The sequence below is a fragment of the Bidens hawaiensis genome, unplaced genomic scaffold, assembly GCF_021521415.1.
Source record: "Bidens hawaiensis isolate Kalapana, Puna unplaced genomic scaffold, B.hawaiensis_p1.1 tig00006387_1, whole genome shotgun sequence".
In the NCBI taxonomy this organism is placed as follows: domain Eukaryota; kingdom Viridiplantae; phylum Streptophyta; class Magnoliopsida; order Asterales; family Asteraceae; genus Bidens; species Bidens hawaiensis.
In genome coordinates, this window is record NW_027491429.1 from 348,303 (window position 1) to 372,865 (window position 24,563).

The 24,563-nt window shown below is 34.1% G+C and overlaps 5 protein-coding genes across 5 annotated transcripts; 2 read left to right on the forward strand and 3 right to left on the reverse strand.

Moving 5' to 3' along the window:
• Nucleotides 1-1,725: 1,725 nt before the first annotated feature.
• Nucleotides 1,726-5,217, forward strand: LOC143632260 (cytochrome P450 734A1-like). The gene is made up of 5 exons (XM_077100823.1): nt 1,726-2,275; nt 3,182-3,405; nt 3,478-3,719; nt 3,807-4,188; nt 4,262-5,217. The coding sequence occupies exons 1-5, from the start codon at nt 2,008-2,010 to the stop codon at nt 4,733-4,735; spliced, it is 1,590 nt and encodes a 529-aa protein (XP_076956938.1). The 5' UTR covers nt 1,726-2,007; the 3' UTR covers nt 4,736-5,217.
• Nucleotides 5,218-8,451: 3,234 nt separating this feature from the next.
• Nucleotides 8,452-10,060, reverse strand: LOC143632261 (nuclear/nucleolar GTPase 2-like). The gene is made up of 7 exons (XM_077100824.1): nt 9,951-10,060; nt 9,764-9,868; nt 9,543-9,671; nt 9,320-9,460; nt 9,135-9,235; nt 8,979-9,036; nt 8,452-8,877 (listed from the first exon to the last, which is right to left on the reverse strand). Exons 1-7 carry the CDS (start codon nt 9,969-9,971, stop codon nt 8,605-8,607), a joined length of 828 nt encoding a protein of 275 aa, XP_076956939.1. The 5' UTR covers nt 9,972-10,060; the 3' UTR covers nt 8,452-8,604.
• A 3,647-nt stretch (nt 10,061-13,707) lies between these two features.
• LOC143632262 (protein arginine N-methyltransferase PRMT10-like) lies at nt 13,708-17,122 on the reverse strand. Its single transcript, XM_077100825.1, has 7 exons — nt 16,862-17,122; nt 15,093-15,285; nt 14,901-15,006; nt 14,583-14,772; nt 14,308-14,493; nt 14,145-14,228; nt 13,708-14,062 (listed from the first exon to the last, which is right to left on the reverse strand). The coding sequence occupies exons 1-7, from the start codon at nt 17,057-17,059 to the stop codon at nt 13,886-13,888; spliced, it is 1,134 nt and encodes a 377-aa protein (XP_076956940.1). The 5' UTR covers nt 17,060-17,122; the 3' UTR covers nt 13,708-13,885.
• A 1,071-nt stretch (nt 17,123-18,193) lies between these two features.
• Nucleotides 18,194-20,362, forward strand: LOC143632355 (deSI-like protein At4g17486). Its single transcript, XM_077100897.1, has 4 exons — nt 18,194-18,478; nt 19,471-19,758; nt 20,044-20,121; nt 20,241-20,362. The coding sequence occupies exons 1-4, from the start codon at nt 18,310-18,312 to the stop codon at nt 20,360-20,362; spliced, it is 657 nt and encodes a 218-aa protein (XP_076957012.1). The 5' UTR covers nt 18,194-18,309.
• Nucleotides 20,363-20,366: 4 nt separating this feature from the next.
• Nucleotides 20,367-24,336, reverse strand: LOC143632356 (uncharacterized). Its single transcript, XM_077100898.1, has 9 exons — nt 24,144-24,336; nt 23,546-23,660; nt 23,436-23,472; nt 23,231-23,300; nt 22,344-22,448; nt 22,042-22,192; nt 21,336-21,397; nt 21,133-21,226; nt 20,367-21,057 (listed from the first exon to the last, which is right to left on the reverse strand). The coding sequence occupies exons 1-9, from the start codon at nt 24,253-24,255 to the stop codon at nt 20,973-20,975; spliced, it is 831 nt and encodes a 276-aa protein (XP_076957013.1). The 5' UTR covers nt 24,256-24,336; the 3' UTR covers nt 20,367-20,972.
• Nucleotides 24,337-24,563: the final 227 nt, after the last annotated feature.

Sequence of the window (24,563 nt, forward strand, 5' to 3'; positions counted from 1 at the left end):
TATTAGTTGGAGATTGATCGACATGCATAATTTGATTATGACTTTGCATAAATAATCACTCATGAATCTTAACCGTTTGCTCATGTCTTGCGTAGTCACCCATAATATATTTCCATTATTTAAAGACATTTCAAATAACGGAATCACTACCTTTTTGGCTACAAGTCCTTCATAACAAATAAATAAACTAAAGATAATTCTAAACTCATAGGCCAATCACATATCAACTATAAACATACGCGATTCTTGGTTCATAAGGAATGAACGATCTCTTAAATGATAAACATATTGTAGGCTTAATGCTAGTGGATGCATGAGAGAACTTCACTGGTAATCGTGCAAGATAGAAGTAATATCAAAATAGGTGACCTCCTGAAAAGTTTCCGCTTTGATAGCCAAAAATAAATACGTATGTTCTTCGTCAGCAAAACAGACAATACTGATGGTACGAGAAGACATATGCTACAAAATATTATTAAGTCATATTCAATTAAAGTATTTCAAAATACCACCTTAACTACTTTCACTTTCTTTCGGTTTGGTTTAGAATTGACCTGTGATCTTTCCTGATAACCTGTTTCAGAATTAACTTCCAATATCAAGTACAAATCAGTTATAACTAAAAGGTCGAAATCAAAAATCCGGAAGGATCATACTCCTTTCAATTAACTTATCATGATATTATCTTAACCATTACCAGAATCTTTAATTATGATAGTTTGGTAGACCTTGTACATATTGAACTTTTGATTTAACCATTTAAAAAGAAAATGTTTAATTCTTCTTTTACCCGACATGTTTTCCATTCTCACTTATGAAAAATGTTTTATAACCGACAGTTTTGGTAGCATTAAAAGTGGAACAAACGGAAGATCATGAGAAGCAGCATAAGCCCTGGGAACATCTACTTCGAGTTACAAAAAAGGTGTATGTACTTTAATTTATTACACTTTTAGCACTCACCTATAGAATCTTTTAGCATTTTGTTCTGTTACTCTATAAAAAAATAAAGGAAAAATGAAAAGCATAAAGGGTTTCCTTAAAATTTTATATAATTTTATTTTTATGAGGTTCTCATACATTTGCAAGTGAGATACTGCCGGTTTTTCTTTTAACGGTAAACTAACTTACTACTAAATAGTATTACTATAAATCATCTAGATATGGACCTTACAGAATTTGAATTCTTCATATTTATTATAATAGAGGTAAGACACTTTATCAAATACTCAACACCATGTCCTTGGGGCGAGATATTGCCAAAGTGTGCGTCTTATATACACTCAAACCAATTAATTGATGTTGCGTATATATACATGCCAAGTGTTTAATATTTGATAAGCTTTTATACACATTTAGCGGGTTTAAAGTAGCCAAATCAAGGTCATGCATGCTTGTTGAGCCCGACCATGGTTCGTATATATAATTAGTATTGTTTAAACCCAACTTGTTTGAACTAAACGAGCTCAAGTTTGACTCGTTTAACTTAACATATTTTGATTTGGCTTGTGAGAAAACTTTTAAGCTTGAGCTCAGCTCAGTCTTATCTCGTTGTTATTTAATTTTATATGTATGCATACCTAAAATTTCACATACACATAGTTTATTTTGATCATATTTTTATATAAAGTAATTATATTTATATCAACAATAGACTTTTTTATGTTTGAGTTTAACCGTGCTCAATATATAAAGCTCGGACTATAGCTCTTTTATTAAACGGGTATATTTTTTTCTTTAAGCTCATTTAAGTTTGACTCGATTGTAGCATTTAGTTATACAAACTCAAGTAGCTCATAATCAGTTCCACATATACATATTTTGTTATTAATTAGCTAGTTTGGTATTTATTCAAAAGACAAAAGCTGAATGACTAAAATGTAAGATGTAGAATAGTTGAAGGATGATTACTCAAACATAAAAGACAAAAGCTGCTGCATAAAAGGCCCAAAAGACAAGTATTTTAGATAGAGAGAGATATAGAAAGAGAGAGAGAGAGAAAGAGCAATGAAAGGAGAGATGCTGATGTTAATAATATTATTGATAGGATTACTAGTTTTTGTTGTGAAGATGTTATGGTTGAAACCAAAGAAGATTGAAGATCATTTTGGGAAACAAGGCATAAAGGGACCTCCATATTGTTTCTTCACTGGTAATGCCAAAGAGATTATGAGTTTAATGGAGAAAGCTTCTTCACAGCCCATGCCTATGCCTTTCTCTCACAATATACTCCCTAGGGTTCTATCTTTCTACCATCATTGGAACAAAATATATGGTATACTTTCACTTTTTTTATTGGTTTTTGGCTTAAATTATCATCATCATCTTATAATATATATATATATATATATATATGGGTTCTTGATCATTTGATGCTTTCAATCCCCATGATCATTGATCATGTTAATATATACTTTGTATGTGTTAATTCTGGGTAAGTTCTTATAATATTCTTTATGGTCATTTCTTTTGTGAGGGTTTGTGTTATTTCTTGTGTTTTTCTGGATGGTACATATATATATACACACACACACTTACAAGTTATAACATATATATAGCACATGGGTGTATATGCATATATGAATAAAATATATGATATGGTGTGTTTGTGATGTTTAAACTATCCCCATGATTATGTTAACTGATCATGAGAAGATCAATGAGATTCAAACTGATTATGATTATCTAAATATGTGCTATTGATTTGATGCTTTCAATTAACATGATCATGAATAGTTTGAGTCAGTAGTTTGTTTCTTAGAAAAGTTTTTATGATTTATACTTCTTTTGTTCATCCTTTTTATATGGGTTTATGTTTTTTCTTGTATTTTTCTATTTATGTTTATTGTTTTGAATGGTATATATAGCACATGGGTGTTTGTAAATATGCATATATAGTCCTCATAAAACAACTCTAATTGTGGTATTTAAAGTTAAAACTATGTCCTTCAAGGGGTTATAAATACTCTTTTAAATCATAAACTATTACTATTCAAATACCATCATCATCTATGTGTACTTGTTTTAAGTTTCTTCTACTTAATGATTACTAAATCTAGCTCCAATTTTGGTCTATATACAAATGATTGAACTCCTACATATGACCATTTCATGCAATTTATGTCACTTTATTTTGAAGGTATGTGTAATTGATAGGATTTTGTTGATGCAAATAATGTAGGCCCCATGTTTCTTGTATGGTTTGGACCAATGGCACGTCTAACAGTTTCCGATCCTGATCTCATTCGAGAAGTCTTTTGTTTGAAATCGGAGATGTATGAGAAAAATGAAGCTCACCCCCTTATCAAACAACTTGAAGGTGATGGTCTCCTTAGTCTCAAAGGAGAAAAATGGGCATATCATAGAAAAATCATCACTCCCACATTTCACATGGATAATCTCAAAGTAATATTTTCTACCTCCCAATGTTCTAATTATTACTTTACTTCAAGCATTCAACTTGTTATTTTTTTATAGTTATTGGTACCCGTGTTAACGGGTAACGTGATGAAAATGCTAGACAAATGGTTAGGCATGTCGGACTTTGGGGAGGTGGAAATCGAAGTATCGCAATGGTACCAAAACCTAACCGAAGATACAATGACTAGGGCCGCATTTGGAAACAACTACATAGATGGAAAGCGCATATTTCAACTACAAGCACAACAATTGGTCTTAACGGCTGAAGCATTTAAAGAAATTTTCATTCCAGGTTATAGGTATGCATCCCGGAATTGATCATTGAACACATTTTTTGAAAATGGTTTCTTATTGAAATTTATATTAAAACTTTTTCAAATTTTTAGGTTTTTACCCACAAAAAAGAATATCAAATCTTGGAAATTACACGATGAAATAAAGAAAAGCTTATTTAGGGTAATTGAGAGGAGGAAAAAATGGGGCGACGTGGACAATGTAGATGGGCCTAAGGATTTACTTGGGTTGATGATTGAAGCTAGTACTCCTAGTAGGAAACAATGCCTGCCATTGATCACTACACATGACATTGCGGAGGAGTGCAAGAGTTTTTTCTTTGCCGGTGAACAAACCACCACCAATCTGCTGACGTGGACCACCGTATTGCTAGCAATGCACCCACAATGGCAGGTGATAGCACGTGACGAAGTGCTTAATGTATTCGGACCACGTGACATCCCTACCAAAGATTGTGTTTCCAAGCTTAAGAAGGTAATTTTACTCTCAAATGCATATTGTATCCTAGTTACATGAGTTACAAATGTCAACTAATATTGTTATGCAGTTGAGCATGATACTTAATGAGTCATTAAGGCTATACCCACCAATTGTGGCATCGATTAGACGAGCAAAAGCCGATGTTGAATTAGGAGGGTACAAGATCCCAAGTGGGACTGAGCTTCTTATTCCAGTCTTGGCAATTCATCATGATCAAACTATATGGGGCAATGATGCTAATGAGTTTAATCCAAGTCGGTTCTCAAATGGAGTGGCATGTGCAGCTAAACACCCAATGGCCTTCTTTCCCTTTGGGCTCGGTGTTCGTACGTGCATTGGACAAAATCTTGCAATGCTACAAGCGAAATTGACTATTGCAATGATGTTACAAAGATTCTCTTTTGAGTTATCTCCAAAGTATCAGCATGCGCCAACTGTTCTTATGATGCTTCATCCGCAATATGGTGCACCAATTATTTTCAAACATTTACGACATGATCCTAGTACCGAGGAGACTCGACGGTCATATAAATTGCCCTAGAGTAGTACCCTACTTGTGTGAGTAGACCATTTGCCTTTTAGTGCACATAAAAACGACCATAAAGAGCAGCGTGAAAAAAAAAGGAAGAAACTACTAAAACTATCATAAAAAACCAAATATATTGAGATTGAGATTAAACAGTAAATTATTTTTTCATATCTACTCCATTGTTTCACTATATTATATAAAACTAACCCTTCTCAAGTACCAAGTAATGTATGATTGGTATTAGTGTTTAGATTTTGGGCATGTAGCTAGTTAGAAATCTTTATCTACTCTTCATATGTATTTTATGTAAATCTTGTTTAAATCTAACATCACCTTTTGTAAATATGTGGTCTTACTTTCTTGGTTGATCCTTTGACTTATTTTTTTGTTTTAGCATCTATGTTTGATATAGTAATATTTTTGCCGTATTTTAATGCTTCATATATATAATAAATTGCTCTATCTACAAATATTGCTATGTCACTTACACATGATGGTGTTGAGAAAACCAGACTCGCTTGTAGTTTAAATGGGAGCCATGATCAGTGCGCTACAAATAATAAATCATGCTACAATGTACATGTTGATAATATTGGTTTAGGCGAATCAATTAAAAATGTTAACAAAAACGTCAATGTTTGTCTTCTCCATTGTGAGCCAACTGGTTTTCGAACTTAATTGGTTAACATATTTTTTAAAACATAAGTAAAGGATACTCTTAACTATAGGTACATGTTAACTATTCAATTTACCTATAATAAAATAAAAACCTAAACATATTTTCTCATAAATCCTAAGGCATAGTTCCCAAAAATGGGGAAAAAACTAAGTGTTGTCCTCTCAATTCATGTACAAAGGAAATAAAAAATTGTTAATGGTTTCGTAGCTTTAATTCGTGGTTTAAAGTGTAATGAAAATTTATAAACTCATTATTCATAAGTCTCTCATAGTTATATCTATATGTGTTTAGTACAATTCTCAGCCGTAGCTCCTAGCGCAATAAAGTAAATTATCAACTTAAAATCGTATTGGAATATATATGAAACTCATAAGTTGTTATAGTATGTAACTTAATTATAATCCCTTTACTTCGCCAGGTGGTAGGAAAGTTTGGGTTTTAGAGGAGACTCAAGTTCAATCACCACTTGTGTCACTTTGGATGGATAATAGCAATGAATGATTTGAGCTAGACCATGCGAGACTGTTAGTTCAGATCCCGAGCCCGTTCGGGTTTTCGTCTCACCGTGTGTAACGCCAGAGAATTATGCACTTGTAGCGGAACAACGGCTGTCAACTGGAAACCGACGGTATGCTTTCCTGGATGAACACCCAAACCAAACTCTGATGCTAACGTGGGTCCGGTTAAAACAACATAGTCTGGCCAAAGCAGGGCAAAAAAATGTAACTAAATTATATTAATATGAGATCTGATATACAAATTAGAATATGATGTGTATATACGTGTGTTCTTGTGGCGGAACAACGACGGTTAACTGGCAACCGGCGGTATGGTTTCCTGGTGAAACACCCAAGCCAAACTATGATGCCAACGTGAGCTCGGTTAAAACAACATAGTCTGACCAAAGTAGGAAAAAAAATGTAACTAAATTATAATATGAGATCTAATATACAAATTAGAATATGATGTATATATATGTGTTTATTCATGCATATTAACAATGCATAAAGTTAGTGGTCGGTTTACTTCCTTTATTTTAAATCAAATATATGTTACAACTACTAAAAAAACTTATTTAATATAAAGATATTAAATAATTAACCTTGTGACTTTTTCCCTAAGCATGCTTTTTAATATAAAATCTTGAAGATGTCTCCCACATTGCACTAAACAACAAAATTTACATCCTAAAACTCCATTCAACAAAGTTTCCAAGTACAAAAGTTATTGCAACTTTTAAGGATGTTGTCTTTCAAATAAATGTTTATCTTGATAAGAATATATGTTTGTTATTGACACTTTAACGCTTATTATTTTTTCAACATAACTTGAAAATTGAAATTGCTAGTAAAATGAGACTTAGAATAGACATAACCCATGTTTGAGGTTGACAATGCCACTTTGGAGTTCGTTTGATCCTTAAGAGAGGGAGGGGCGCTTACAGGTAGGGCTACACGGGTATATATAGTACCCTCATGTGGGTACACCGTCGCCTCCTATTTAACTTCAAATTCACCGAGTTCGAGTTATAATACTCCGTCTGTCAATGTCTTATTTTTTGGCCCTTAATCTTATATATCCAATCATCAATCGCCTTTTATAATTTATTTAAATAAATGGTCTTGGCATTTGAGAGGGATGTTGTATTTGATTAATATTCTGAGATAGTTAGAATATAAATGACATGACAGTGTAGTATTGGTGAAACTTGGGATACTTGAGAGGATCAATCATCCCTCCCTAAAGGTGAATTTACCTCTAATAACTTGATTAGAGACTCTAGAACTTTAACACAACGAATATTCCTGTCATAATCCAAAATAAGATTGGAACACGATACAAAAATGTTTAGGGAGAACGGGCATTATTGGGGTACTTGCTAAACAATAAGAGAAGCAGCCCCACCTATTGGAGGTACCCCTTTTGGGAAGTGTAAATATGTAATAAGTAACTAAAATGGGTAATGGGTTTTATTTTGTAAGTGGACCATCAAATAATCGTCCGTCATCTTTATAATTCTTAAAAAAATGGTTTTAGTGTAATTGAGATGGGTGTTTTATGTGATTGAAGTGTTTTATGATAGTTAAAAGTATAAGTGACATTGCAGTTCAAAATTGATAGAGGTTGGAGTATATGAGAGGAGCACCATTTCCTCCCTTTAGGGTTAAGGCTAACTAATTAACATGAATTATTTGTTAAATGGGTTAAACCAATTATGACCATTTAATAAATAGGTTAATTTAAACACGACCCGTTTAGTATTTCTGATTAAATTGTTAGGGGGTGTTTGGTACAGAGAATGGAATTGTAGAGAAATGGAATAGAGAAATGGAATTGCAGAGAAAGGGAATTGGTCTGGAGAATGAGAATTGACTGTTCTGTTTGGTAGTACAGAGATTTCAGTAGAGAAATATAGCTGAGAATCATTTCTCTTGTTTGGTACATAGGAAATAAACAGAGAATTATATCAACTTTATCATTAGCACAAGTATTTTTTTCATAACAAATATTTATTAAAAAATAAAAAACATATAAAAAGATGCATAAATTCCAACCAAAATATGCATTGATTAATATACCAATTACCTTCTTTCATTTTCTCCACAGCAGCAAGCAGTGGTTTGCGGTTCACTTTCTTTAACCACTGGCACGCAGAAGAGCATATTAACTATTATGTCATGAAGATGCTTTCATTTGAGGATAGTGGAGCTTTTAATATAGCGAGACAACGTTGTCATACATTTATTCTATGTTTATTCTATATGTTTTTTATGGGTGAGGCTAGAAGGAACCAACTTTATTATTACCAGGACAAGCAAGGACGAACGCTCATTTACAAGGGAATCATCACGCCCATTTGCATAGAAATACTCAACTTTAAACACCCGTATACAAGTGAAACAACTTATGTGACAGGAAAAACATGTACATTAAACGCCTGTATAGCACAGTCCCTTAATTCCACAAATCCTTCTATAATAATAATTTATAATCAAACTATTCAGGAGCATTTGTTTGTTACAGTTCAATTGAATATAAACTTGTTCTAACACATAAAACAAAATTTTAGTCAAGTATCACTCTCAAAGGTGCATAAATTGGTTACAACAGCCAGTGCATAAATAGCCCAAAAAGTAAAACAGATCATTAAAACCAGATAAAATTACCAAAAAAACCTATGCAAGAAAACCGAAACCTATGATCAAACTTCATTTGCAGCATCCCCCTTTAGCTCATTCTCAGTAAACAGATCCTCTTGAAAAGGAACATCTTTTAGCTGCTGTGAGGAAACAATGTCTTCAATGCTTCTTTTTGCTGCTAAATCTTTGTCCTCGTCAACCACCACATTTTCCTTCGCCACATCAGCTTCTTCTGGTCCGTCTTGCTTTGGAGGTGGAACAAAAAAGGGTATCTTACCCCTCTGCCAATCATGTAAAACCATTTTTGCTGCAGTCATCAAATCAGGTTCACCTCCCTGTATATTCAAACATAAAACATATATCACAATACTCATTTTGAATAAAGCAAATTACTTTCACATGTTTAACCCATTGGAGAATAGAGAGAAAAAGTTACCCTTAGAAGTTTGCCTGTTAATTTGCATAACTGAACCAGAAAGTCATTCTCATCTTCCCTGTGACATAAAATCAGATAAAATTTAAATTGAATTTGCAATTCTAAAAATACTAATACTTCTTTATGAGACAAATATATCAGAAAAATAAGGCATACCACTGTTTTATCTTGTATGCTCTTTCAAGGTGTTCTTTCTTGACACGGTTCAACACTTCACCAATGTGTTCTGTGGCATCATGCAAATTCGTGACTCGAACCTGCAAATATAACACACTAAGCATAAGCAAAATCTTTGAAATGAAAGTGAATTGTTATTATGATAAAAGTTAAAATTCACATACCACGCCCTTTAAAACAATATCAGTTTCTGTATCACTGCTTCCATAAACAACACCAGGACAATCGATCAAGAATATCTTTTTTGTAAGTGTTATATATTGCCAAACTTTCGTCTCTCCAGGAATTGGAGCAACCTTACAGACCTTCATAAAAGAAAACAAAAAAATATAATCAAGTTCGGTTAAGACCTCCACATGCTTAGAAAAAAAGAAATAATGAACTTACATTTTTCGTACGCAACGTGTTAATTACTGACGACTTTCCAACATTTGGGTACCCAACAAATCCAACCGATATAGCTTGCTTGTCACTTTTTAAGCGTGAAAATTGTCTCAACACCGATAGAAGGGAATTCTGTAAGCAATTTAACAAAAGATCATCAAACAGAAACTAAAATGGCAGAAATCATGCATATACATATGAGTAACTAATAACAATTAGCATACCTTGCCATAAGACTTAGTAATGCTGGCATGAAACGCGAGAGTAGGATATTCTTTAGACATTACCCTAAGCCATCCTTTTGTGACCCATGGTGGGGTCAAATCACACTGCACAAATGCGAGTAAAAAATTTAATGATCATGGTTACCTTGTTAAAAAGACCTTAGTTACAGAAATAGATCACAGTTACCTTGTTTAACAGTAAAATCATGTGTTTGTGTTTGCAATGCTCTTTTAAATGCTTCTCAAGATGATAACATCTAGTACCTTGAGGATCCCTAGCATCCAACACCTGTAATCAGAAACATGTGTACCACTTATCAATTCATTCCCTCAAACAGCAAACAAGACCCACAGCCGTCAGTCACGGGGCTTTACATCAGAAACCCTAACCAGGCCACCACACCACCGTCACCTAGGGTTCAGAAATTGAACCCGACAACAGTAGGCAAACAGGGGCGACAAGCGACCATCACATCGCACATAGAGGGAGAGAAAAAGAGCATTTCTGATTATGATTAAGGTTTTGTGGGAAAGCGGTGGGTACACACAGATGGAAGAAAAACCAACTTGATACAGCAAGCACAGACAAACTACACAGAACTCAACATCTCAAAACCCAGTTCGTACGATTAATAATAATAAAGTGAAAAGGAAGCTGATATATATAGATTGAATGCTTATGGATCTGTTAATCGGAAATTTGAACCATACCTTGTTTTGGGTTGCGGTGCTCTGAAGGAGGAAGCTGGTGATAGAAGTGAAAAGGAAGAGAATGGAAGTGAGAAATGAAACCCTAGAGAAATGATTTCTCCGCTTTTTTAGAGAAAAGAAATCAGGGAAATGGAAATGATTTATTTCCATTTCTCACCTCTTTCTTTCGTAAACAAATAAGAGAATTGTTTTCATTTCCATTTCTCACCCCCCAATTCTCTATACCAAACACCCCCTTAAGGGTGCTGCTAAACGCATCCCTACCGCTCATTTTCTTTTTAGTAATAATAATATCTGAATTATCTTTTTAGAAGTGTCCTTTTGTGAGTTAAAAAAACTTGAAAAGTGAGGGTCAGGTGGGAATGACACGTGGACATCTTTGTCCAGTCAGAGAGGGACAAAAGCAGCAATAGCAATCCTTTTTGCCACCCAAATTTCCTTTTTTATATTTTATTTACTTTTTTAATATAACTATTTTCTTTTGAGTTTTGTTAAGCCTCAAAACAAGAATAAAACTCATAATCATTTGGTTGATAGTTATGCATTTTATCATAAAACCAAACTAGTGATTTTACCTTTTTTATTAAACTATTATCTTAGGTAAGTTTTATTAATAAAACATTTTATCTATTTAATATTAATATTTTATTGGAATATAAATAATTTTATCTATTTAAGTTTTATTATAACATATATAATTTTCGAAATAAAATTACATATATTCATTTGATATAAGTTCAAGATTCACCAGGTTTCTTTTTTATGTTGCGTTCATTTTATTTTATGTGTTACAACCAATTTGTATTCAGACAATAAATGTAACCACTTTTATTTTATTTCACTTTTCTATAATATCCTAAAGAAACAATTATAAAACCATCAAGTTTTTTTTAAAGGTAAATTTCTTTGCATTTGCGGGAGTTGAACCCGGCCAGGATCTTTAGATGCTTAAGAGAATTTTGTCTCTGCTACGTAACTTGTCACCAACCCAAAAAAAAATCTCATTGGTGCTTGCTTTCATACTCTACTAATTTTCTTTCAAAATTATACAATCCAAAGGACACCTAAGTTTTATGAGACAAAATCCTTAAAGAGACTAAAGAGAGTGATGCAACACTCAATTAGCCTTTTGAGTCCCACAAGCATAGATCTTAAAGTTAAATCTAACATGCATTGTTATTCTATCTTTAAACCCTTAAAAAACCATATATCCAACGTAAACTGCAATTTAGCTGATCTCATATAACAAGGTATTGATGATATTTTGTGATTTTCATGTAAGATGCTTTTAACATGTTGAAAACACACGAAAACATGTTTTACAAGACACCTAGTCTTTCACTGTGTTGCCAGGTTAAAACGACTAAACCTACGAATTACTCTTTTAAGTCATTTTCTTGAACCAAGACCTAAGCCACATAAATAGGTAATTAGTACAAAAAGGTTATTAACTAAGAATAAATTTTCAGTGATTTAACTGTTCACCAGTTAATTGGTTTTATTGAATTTTCAATGATTCAAATCTACACACATAACAGTTCTCAAAATTTTGAAAATAGAATTGTTGGGCTTGTGCTTATAGAATTTTGTATTGGGCCACAAAAAAGACTTATTATCAATTTATCACTTCAACTTTTCAAGCTGTGTGTTCACATGTAAAATAGATATACTAAACGGCTTCATGTATGTAAATATGTAGGTGACATGGTGCAATCCATAGTGATGATCACATGCTGCTGTGTAGAGGTAGGGTATCAAAAAGACCCAAATACCCTTAAATACTACTCGCGGGTCATAGAGAACCCTCTTATAAACCACCCGGGGGACACTTGGGCCACCCGCATGTTATGAGTAAGGAGGAACGTTCTCATAACACACGCGGAAGCATCCTGGCGTCCTAAAAAGTCATCAGCAAGACATGACGTCTGTCCGCTTAAACAACTGGAGGACAGTGCCAGCAAAACAGCTGTCATCACTCAAATACTCTCTAGAAGAAAGCTTACGATTCTAACTTGGGAAATACATAACATATTAACCAATGAATAAAGGACACCTGGCCAGGTTGTTATAACCGTGCACATGGCCAGGGTTCAATCCGGCCTATCATTTGGTGATGCGTGTCCAGGTTGTTATACCCATGCACATGAGACGTATAGCTCAACCTATCACCAGAGGACACGTGTCCAGACGGTTATGAGAGATCTTCTAGAAGAGGACAGCTGCCCCAATCATCCTTCCTTCATCCTTCGGCTATAAATACCTTGTCAAATGGTATGAGGTATTCATTCACTCACCTATATTCTGACTACATTTAGTCTTTGTACTTCAGTTATTTCTTCATTACGAACGTTACTGATTCTCACGCCGGATGGTGGTTACAGGAAGACCCCCCCCTCTTGTCCTTCCTGTAATGAGACTCACGGTATTTGTTTTGCAAGTTCCGGTCACTGGACTTTAGGAAACCTTACTCATATCGTGGTAGTAGTTGTCGTATTGTACCCTGTGGACTCATTGGATCCAGGACCCATACCCGGGGAGTGGATTCGTGTTTCTTCATGGTGTTTATGGAAGGCGCGTAACGGAAGGATTTTTTAACAAGAGAGTTAGGATCGAGAACAATCTTGAATAGATAAAAGTACTTAGTTTTCTTTAAATTAAAAACAGAGCTATCGATTTTGATAGGTGTAAAATGTTAACGATGTACTTGTGTAGTTGTGTTGTTTAGAGGTGCACAAATCGGGTTTTTTTGGTACCCAGAACCGGGTAGGTAAGGTTAACAAACGTCAAAATCAGGTTAGGTATAAACCGGTTCCTGGTATAGTCAGGTATTTAACCGGGTTTTTCGTTTTTTTCCAGGTTTTGGGTAGGGTCAGGTCGGGTTTTGACCGGGTATTCCGGTTCCGGATCCGACCCGGCCTGTAAAAATAAATGATTTTAAAAAACCATATCATATCAATCAATCATTTTAAAATCACTCATTACATTAAAATGTACTACATATCAAATTAAGGTTTGAGTTTGATCAAGAATCATGCTAACGACTGGAGGTTAGGTGCGCTCTGGCAGCGATAGGTGGTGAAAAGACAAAAATACCCTCATAAAATGTGCTACCGACAAAATTAAGTTTCGAGTTCCATAAAGAATCAGTTTATCGATTGGTAGTCAAGTGCTCTGGCGGTGATAGGTGGTGAAAAGAAAAAAAATACCCTCATATGACATTTAAGGTTTACAACGAACTCGGACTTTTACATCAGGCAAAAGTATCGAAAACAAAAATACCTGATATCATACAACATAACTTACATGAAAAAATAACATTTTTCATGTTGGTTTCATTCATAAATTAATTCAGTCTTTTAAAGTATAATCTCATAACCAACCTCTGAAATGTTGTAGTCGTTTTGTTCCGCTTCATTCTATATAGAACTTGTTTCTGACAGGTGGCTGCGTCTTACCAGACGACAACTTGATTTCATAGCTGAGATCAACGTTCATTAACCGATGATTTTCTTCAGACCGAGTCATTGAAAAGTCAACAAGAATCTCATTCCCCTCGGTTACTCGAACAGGAGGATGCAAAAGGAAGACCTGCACGAAACGAACAAACCTATATTATTTAAAAAATTCAAAATATTAAAGACTGGAAAAATTAATAATTTTATTGTCTAACCTGTTGACCCCAATGTGTACCGTCATCGACGCTCGGAGCCGTGGTCAACTCAACTACACACTCAGCAGGATTCTCCTTTCTTCCCTATAATCATAAATCAAAAATATTAGTTAAATAAAAGAAATCGGTGATTGATCGTTGAAGACGAATGAAAAAAACTCACTTTAAAATGAACATCAAACCAGCCACCAAAACCGCATAACCTCGTATCCTCTTTAATAATCGTTGACGAAACGCTAGCTTCAACTTTAAGGATGTCTTCAACGGTAACCGTTAAACAATCAATCTCCTTTAAAATTGAAGTGGTTCCGACTACTTGATTTGGATGAAGGTTATTCCACACTGAATTCTACACCATCAAAATCATTTTTAAAAAATGTTTAAAAATTATTTAATTAAACAAATTTTTTTAAAAAAATAAAAGTTCCAGTTTCCAACCTGCAAGTAGTACTTTTTTTGCTCTTCAGAAAATGGTTTTGTTAAAACACTCATATCAACGCCGTAATCAGATTTGGTTTCGGTAACGAAACTGCGCCAATCGTCCATACTTCCTTCATAATCACTCATTTTATGATCCGCTAATCCGGACCTAATCGGTGCCAACCACATACGAGCATGGCTTGGATACCTGCAAATAAAAACCAATCCTTAACCAAAAAATTCATGTTCAAATGGTTAGCCCAAAACCGACCCATGCATACCCTAACGACAATATCTAACAATTCATAAAATATAAAAATTTGTAAAATTACTTACATAACTCCAGTTGGTTTCAGCCATCGATCACGGGCACAAATAACCGAATCGAACATGGATTCCCGCAGAAGAAAATACCCCATCCACTCAGATATTATTACATCAACTGTTCATTAATCATAATTCATAACTATTCAATATTATAAAATGAAAAAAAAAATAAAAAAATATATATAATTATTTGATATTAACCTTTTTCAGGCAAAGTTATGTCTTCAATCAAACCCTCGATCACTTCAACGACATCATGAAGGTTATTTGCTTTCACGAGCTCACGCGCGTGGTCAGCCATTTTAGTAGCTTCAACTGCATATACCTTCTTTGCCCCTGCTTGAGCTGACCAAATTGCTAAAATGCCACTACCTGTTCCTACATCCAACACGGTCTTCACCATGGAATAATAACCAATTTAGTTCCAGTTTCAAAGACTCAACATAGATTTAAACGCGTTATTAGAGTTTGAACTTTGAAAACACATTATTTTAAAAAATCAAAGCTAGAATAAAGTTAGCATCATAAAACCACGAGAACCGCATAAAACGAGTGCATAGCGCTTCAACAAGAAAAAAATGTGCAGAGCTAAACAAACCACTGATGTGTCATACAGGTCGTGTGAGATGAAGAAAATGGTCATATGGGTCATATGACAGGGAGAAAATGGCAACATGCGCGGGTCACATGACGTGAAAAAGATAGTCATATGGGCCGTATGATAGGGATTAAATGACCACACCAATCGTATGAGTGGCAAATCATACAGCTCGTATGATGTTACCAACTAACAAAATATAATTGATGTGACCATTGACAAAGTCATATGACCAATATGACCATTTCGCCCTATCATATAGCCTGTATGACGTAACATGCTTTGGTGTGCAGACTTGATTTGACTTCATACAAAACGTAAGATGTCGAGACTCGAGTGGTGTTTGTATAAGACCCTAAAAATAGTAAAAGTTGAAAAACAATTGTTTTATTTCTCAATAGGGGTGTAAAAAGTTTCCTCCTTTGTCCACGTTCAAAAAAATAAATAAAAATAAAAACTCAAGAAATCTCAACCCATTCCAACATTTTCCTTCCTTTAGTTTGACCCATTCTGACTTAAGCAGTTAATGCAGAAAAATATCGGATATCGGTCAAGGACCAATATCAGATATGTCGGTTATCACGGTGAGATATCGGTAATTTTAATATCATGTAAAATTCATATATATATAGCAATTTAACACAAATAATTCAGTATACTCTCATACTATTAACAAATATCCTTTTACAACTTACAAAACACTAACAATTGTAGCAAGTAGGAACTAATTAAGACTCAAAACACTAACATTAAACACTAAAAGTTGGAAATTAAGACTTAAAACACTGATATCGAGAATATCGCCGATATTATCAGTACCGATATCTGACCGATATTTCACACGAGGACCGATAACCGAGCGATATTGACTGCATAGATTCTGACTAGGTGTGCAAACAAGCCAAGCTACTCGAGATCGACCCGCGAATAAGCTTGATCGAGCCCGAGCCCGAGCTTAACTTATTGAGATCGAGCCGGCTCGTGAGCCTAAACGAGCCCGTCATCAATATAACTTTTAAAATATTTATTTATATATTTAATCATTTTAAAGTAATCTATACTATGTTATGAAAAACTAAAATAACTACATAATATATATTATATTATATATAAAACTATAATCGCGAAAGAAATATAAAAAAATAATTATAGATATATAAAAATTACTTAAGAAATACTAAACGAGTCGGGCTCATATCAACCTTAACGGGTCACATTTCCCACCCCTAGACGACTCATTATTAATGTGGTTCTAGCGGTTCTCAACACTATATTATTAATGTCTCTAAAAGGGTCCTCCTAGAATAATAATAAGCTCAACAATATATGCCCATAAGCAGATATGATGAAAAGAATGAGTAAAGATACATACTTTACCAATGAAGTGATGTTTATTGTTGAAGACAGAGTCGTAATAAGCGTCCATTCGGACACGGTCAGAGAGCATCTCTTTCTGGTGGTAAAGAAAGGCATAGGTGCAGAAATAGTTTGCAAAGTCAACGCCTTTGTCAACGCCATTGCTGCTGCTGCTGTTGTTGCCGCCGTTGTTGTTGTTAATTCTGCTGCCCATTTGAGTGATTGCGATTGATAATAATAATAATATTATTATGGAGGGAGATGGTGTTTGGAAGAATGAGGTGGGAAGAAAGAGGGAAGATTTATATGTGTGTATATCTTTAAATTTAGGGCACAAGGGGTACGTAAGCAAGAGTATTTTAGTCATTTTAAAAAAACTAACAAGGTTCTTTAGTCGTTGGGTACTTGTAAGATATCGTGCATGTTCACGGGTATGTATCTTAAAAAGAAATACCTCCTTAGAATTTGTATGTACATATTCTTTCTTTCAGTTCTAACTTTTATGTAACTTTATATTTTTAAAAACGACAAATTAAAATATGATAAATTATATACATTAGTCATCACTAAACAAAACAAATGAAATACCTAAACTATGTAAATTTTATATTGATATGAGTTCAAAAATATTTTTGTACTTTGTATCATGCACATATAATAGAGCTAATATAATAAAGGATTAATTGACAAGATATAAGGAAAAAAAATTAAATATTTGGGTATATAATTCAGAGAAATTAGTATATGGTTTAGGGTAATCGATCATGTATCGACTAATCCCATACCATCTCATACTTGTGAAATATTTTTCTTTCATCACATACTTGTCCTGGATGTTTTATGTTTCATGTATTTCCATCGGGCCGAGTATGATTTGCCATCGTCATTCATAAACCATTGAAACTAATCGAGTCATTCAAATTGAAGCAAGTAGGTTGATTGAGCCGGTTCGAGATCCAAAAAAGTTTGGTTCACGGTTCAGTTTTGGCCGTTTTAAATGTTCTGTCTAGTTTGAAACTTGAAACTGACCGTTTAATCTTTGTTATTTATCTACTTTAGAATACGTTGTTACGTATATGCAATGTAGTCATCATGAACCATTAGCATCATCTTAAAACTTTTAATACATACCAATGGTTAGGTTATGTGGATTTATAAGTGAAATATTATCTCTTCAAAATAGAATAATGGTCTCATCAAAAGCCATTTTTCATTTTTGGTATTAATTTTATGAGCCATAAAAAAAGTTGATCAAAGTTGCATGCCTCCATGCAGGAGTACGTCTGGCTTAACCCTCCTTTAGATTTTTAACTCCGGTGGCCAGAGAGAGGATCGGCATGTGTTTGCGGCAAATGTTAACATTATGCAACCCAAGAACAATCCATTCCTTCAATAAAAGGGTTTTTTTTGTTCTTCATTTAAACCGAAAAAGAATAATAATTTGTGTTTGATCTTTGATATATAATGGAGGGTAGCACCTTATCAACAACATCATCATCATTATCAAATTGTGCAACAATTGTTGATGATGGATTCGTGGATAAAGAGGTGTTCTTGAATGTATATGATCTCACACCTTTCAATTCTTATAGCATTTGGTTTGGATTTGGTATTTTCCATACAGGTATTGAAGGTATAATTCATTTATAATCTATTTCAAATTTATGTGTATAGCTAGCTTATCAAATTTGAAATTAGAATTTAAGATTTTAGTTCAATCTTATTAATGTCAAATGATATTTGTTCAAAGATTATTTGATGAAATGTCTTAATGACTTAAAATTGATTATGACCATTTGTGTATTGATTTTTTGTTACGTTTATGAATCTTGAGGTTTATTGAAATGATTCATATGGATAAATAGGGTTTCTTTTGATAGTTTTTAATTTGAGTGTTTTATAACAGACATTTTGTATAGCTAAATAGCACCACTAATATACTATTTAGAGATCATTGATGTATCATACGAGTCGTACGATATGAAGAAAATGATCACATGGGCCCTATGACACAGGCAAAATGGGCATATGGGTTGTGTGAGTGGCAATCATAACGCATGCATGATGTTTTGACTAACAAATAAATGACTGATGACTATTCGCAAAGTCATACGTCTAGTATGCCCATTTTTCACTTTATCATACAACCGTGATGACATGAAGAAAATGATCACATGGGCTCTATGACATAGACAAAATGAGCATATGGGCTATGTGAGTGGTAATCATACCGCCTGCATGACGTTTTGACTAACAAATAAATGATTGATGACCATTCGCAAAGTCAAGCGTCTAGTATAATCATTTTTCACTCTATCATACAACCGTATGTTGTGACATACCATGGTCCCTAGAGTTTGATTTGACAGCATATGGTCCGTGTGATATGATATGCACATCTAATGGTAGTGTTTCTAGAGCAACCCCCCCCCCCTTTTTTAAGTTTCGACTACTACAATTTGCAAGGTAAAAGCTAAATAAAGTGACAACCATTTTAATAGAAAAATTAGTTAAACGGGTGAATAGACCCCTCTAGTTCAGACTTCTTATATGTTTTCATGTGGATGTTGTTTTCTGTTATATATTATAATACATGAAAAAATGATCAATAAAAGCTTGTTGTAGTGTATGGCATGGAATACGGGTTTGGAGCCCATGACTATTCGATTAGTGGAGTTTTTGAAGTTGAACCAAGAAGTTGCCCGGGTTTTATCTATAGGTGTTCGATTTCTTTAGGCCATACAGACATGTCGGCTTCTGAATTTAGAGAATTCATCGAGAGCATTGCTTCTGAATACCACGGGGACACATATCACTTAATTTCCAAGAATTGCAATAACTTCACGGATGATATTTCTCATAGACTCAACTGCAAAGGGATTCCTGGGTGGGTAAATCGATTGGCAAAGATTGGTAAGTATTTTAACATGTTTATTTGTAAAAATGTTAAAATGTGTACATATACACAGTGGCAGATCTAGAAGAAAGATTCACTGGTATCTCAAAATTTGACATAGGGGTATCAGTATCATAATATTTGCTTAAGGATATCTGAATACATAAAACGTAGAAGAAATAATAACTTTTTGCACTGATTTTGTACTTCGTCGTGAAAACTAACCTCCCTATATCCGCCCTGTCTATATATACATATTTATCTATGTTACAAGTGTCAAATAAAAAATGTTTGTTTTTCAGGTAGTCTATGTAGTTGTTTGCTTCCAGATAGCCTTGAATCAACTACTGTCAAACAGTTGCCTGAGTACTATGCATATGGTATGTATCAAATTATTCAACAATAAAAAAACTCTTTTGTAAGTTATACTTTTGTTATTTGATATAATATTTTATTTAAAAATGTTATATACAATATAAAGTGTTTTTTGATATTACAGAAGATGAGGAGAGTGACTCCGGATCAACTTCGAGCAGTGAAAGCGAAGAGGCCGACCCAAAAGTCTTCCTTTCACAAACGTCGCAGACTGAAGTAGGTTTCATTAAAGAGGTTGCAAAGTAATAGTTGTGTTTTTATATGATCTTAGGCAACAATGGTTGTGTAACTGACCGATAAAACATGCTCGCCTTCACACTCATGTTCCTCTCTTTCTTCGAGTATGGATTTTTTGGTAGTCCGTTTATTTTTTTAGAAATGTATTGTAATTATCGTATGTACTATGATACGATCGTTGTTGTAATGACATATGTTGTGTTACAAGGTTTTTTCTATTTGGTTATGCTTAATATACTCTTAGAAGTTAGATCTCACGTGCATGACATGTGATGGGTATTTTAGTCATTTCTCGCTTCATTTATGACTAAAATATCCCAGACTGATCTTGTTATACAACCAAGTACGGGATTGGTATATAACAGGATCAATCTTATTTTCCGACTCTTGAAAACTGAATTACGGAAGACCAAAAAACATAAAACAAAACAACATGACCACACAACATACAATATCATGATTTAAGATTTGGTCCTAGGTAGCAATGTACCATGTAACCGTTTACAAACTCGTAATATACATCAAAGGTTCATAGGTTGGTTGAGGCAGCCCCCTATAGTTATCGGTATGTATAATTTACATATCTACATGTGTTAGTTGTTTTGTTGAATGGACCGAACTACGACTTACCCTCGAGCTCTAGTTTTGAAGTTAGCCATGACGCGACCTCAGCCATTTCTTCAGGAGTTATGTAATGACCGAGCCTGCACCGTCAAGAATACTCTTACCGACACAAGCAATATAAAAAAAGACGGTGTAACACGAAGGAAGTCGCATACGAGTTAAACGGCTTGAAGGTCAAGTTTTCGAAGCCGGCTGAAGTTAGTTTCTTGGCCAACTTCTCACCGTAGTGAAACCGAACCACCTCATCACCTGCCATAATATTATTGCATAAAAGAATTTCAAAACTGATAACAAAGATTTTTTTTTTTTTTTTGTTATTTTTAAATTTTGACCAAATAATTCTTCAACTTTTGCTTACCTTTGCCATGACAAAGCAATATAGGCAACGAAGCTCGACCTTCAACCTCGTCGCTTAGAGCCCTAGCAAAGTAAATGAAGATTATTACGATAATAATATTGTTTAATAATCATAACTAGCCCGTTAACCATCTAACATTTTGTTTAGAATCTGACAAAAAGTTTTAGAACTATATAGTTTTAAAAGGGGATTACTCTATAAAACAGTAACCAAGATTTTGAAATTGTTCCGGTCAGGGCACTCATAAATTCCTTTGTTCCGATCAGGTCACTAAAATTTCTTTTTTATTCTAATCGTATATATTTTACCTAGATAGCAGGTTTTGTAGGTTTTTTTATTTTAAAATATTTTGACATTGCAAAATATTTTGAAAAAAAATACCTTTTAAATTGCAAAAAATATATATATATAATCAGTAAAATTGTAAAAAAAAATCTTGAAAATTGGCATAAAAAAAAAAAACTTAAAAATTGCAAAAAAAAAATATTTTTTTTTTTGCAATTTTTCAGTTTTTTTTTTGACACAATCTAAATTTTTTTCTCAAAAACTATTAAAAAAAACAAAAACCCTACATAACCTACTATCTAGGTAAAATATCTAGGATTATAACAAAAAAGAAACTTTAGTGACCTGATTGGAACAATTTCAAAACCTAGTTACTAATTTATAGAGTAATCCCTAATTTTCAACCGAAGCCTGTTCTGACCTTGCACATGGAAGCCAACCGCTAAGGGCAACAACTGCGTCCAAACGGGCAGGACAAGCGATCCCATTTCCAAGTTTTCGACACGCAAAGCAACTTGCAGAGTATATTGCAGCGGCTGCACCCATACTAAATCCACCTACACCAAGTTTGACTGCAAAGTCAAACATAATGACATGAGAAAGAAACCAATATAGTGAATAATATAAGTAGAGGTGGTTCAACTTCAACCTGTTTCTTTGTTAGTTAATTTTTTTTTATCTTAACCGTTTGACCGGTTAAGGATAAAAATAACAGAAATTTACTGTTTGGAGGCTCGGTAGAGAGCAAGCTCAAAACATATGCTGCTGATGCATCCATTCCTTGAACATCCGGACTTGCATCTTCCGAGACGCCAACAACATCAAACCCAAACATTCATGACACCGAGTTTTAAAAATTTTACTAAATCTTGAAACTCTGTTTTCTAATAAATAACTAATCAATACAACGTTTGGTTCGGTGACAAACCCGAGTATGCACCCCAAGAATGCATATTGTTTAATATCTAAAATATAACTCAATGAACCTAAAATAATATATAGCAATAATAACTTTCTGAAAAGAGTAAACTGCAGTTTTCGTCCATGTGGCTTGTCTAAATATGCGGTTTTAGTCCAGTAGTTTTGAATTTGCGATGTCTGTCCCCGTGTTTTCATTTCACTTGCAATTAAACCCGAATTCATTAACCTCGTTAAGTCTGGTAGTTAAACTCATCAGCACGCCCCTCACGTGAAGGGCAATTTTGTCCTTTTTCTTCCCAAATAAACCCCAGTCTTAATTCGCAAGCCCCCTCAAGTGAGAAGCTGGGGTGTATTTGGTGAAAAAAATGACAAAACAACCCCTCACGTGAAGAGCACGCTGATGGGTTTCACGACCATACTTAACGGGATTAGTAAATTCGGGTTTATTTGCAAGTGAAATGAAACCACTGGGACGATAATCGCAAATTTGAAACTACTGGACTAAAACCGCATATTTAGACAAACCACAGGGAGAAAACCGCAGTTAACTCTTCAGAAAATAACTGATGGCAAAGAGGTAATTTTGGATTAAACTACGCCAAGGAAATAAACGTTGCATTCACTTTCGAACGGAAGAAGTAGTACTAGTAAGAGTAATAGGTAACGATGAACACAGTATAATTAGTTACATGCAGTTGTAGAAATCCCGCCAAATATAGTTAACGGTTGAACAGGAGAAGTAGGACATATCCATTTGATCTGCAATGTATCAAACCTATTAATGGCATCAAATAAACTTTACAAAGAATTCATACCTATTTAGGCCGATTGTCGATGGTATTAACATAATGAAAACGATATATATAATGGCCTAGACGATAAACTTGTGCTCACATTTGGAAGAGGAAGAGTCTCCAAGACCTGAGACCAGCTGCAAAGAGAGAACGGATGAATAAAACGAGAGCAAAGGCGTGCGCGTCGAATATATGTATAACTAGTCATACCTTAAACCATCATCACCAAGACCATGCAACCACACAATGGTTGCTTGGTGTTTCCCTTTAGGTTGCACCACATAAGTTGACCCAAACTTTACTGCCTTGCTTGCAGATGTACCGCCTTTCATTTCATACGAAAATATCAGTTTTGTCGTTACAAATCACTAGGCCTGTAAACAAACCGAACGTTTGGCGGGAAGTTCGTTCATTTAATAGATGAACGAACATGAAAATTTGTTTAATTAAATGAACGAAGATGAACACATGTTTCGTACTTTTAGTTATGTTCGTGGACGTTCGTTTATCTATGTAACCCTTACTCTATTTGTATTATAAAATTATATCACCATGATACCTAATATATATCTAACTAAATATTATTTGTTCGTTTGTGTTCATTTATGTTTTTTCGTGTTTCTTCGAATATGATCATTTATGTTCATGAACTGTTCGATTAGATTTTAAACAAACGAGCATGAACATGTATATTTGTTCATGTACATGTTCGTATAGAGTTAAATAAACGAACATGAACATGTGATTGTTCGTGTTCGTTCGGGTTGTTTACAGGCCTACAAATCACCACAAATTCACACAAACTAACCAGTATCCGAAGGAGCATCGGTATAATTCATGTTCATGATCACAGAGATGCAACCCGTTATCGCGGCAACAAAAAAGAAAACATGTAATGAAGAAATCCCACACTTCAACATTGACTTCTACTTTATCTATGAATTAAACCAAACCAATATTTACATAAATTTACGATTGAAAACATCAAATTATTCAAAAGCTCAGCTTGTGAGTCGTTTTTTCAAACTCAAGCTCGGGTAGTTAGTTATTTATTAAGTCATCTATATAACTAATTATATTTATCTTTACTTTTTGCGAAAAACCTTAATGAGCCTAATCTTGGCTCGAGCTCGTCTATGTAGTGTTAAATTAATACATACAAGTCAACAAGAGTTAAAACTTAAAATCACATTAGGCTCGTTAATTCGTTATAAGGCTCAATGAGCAG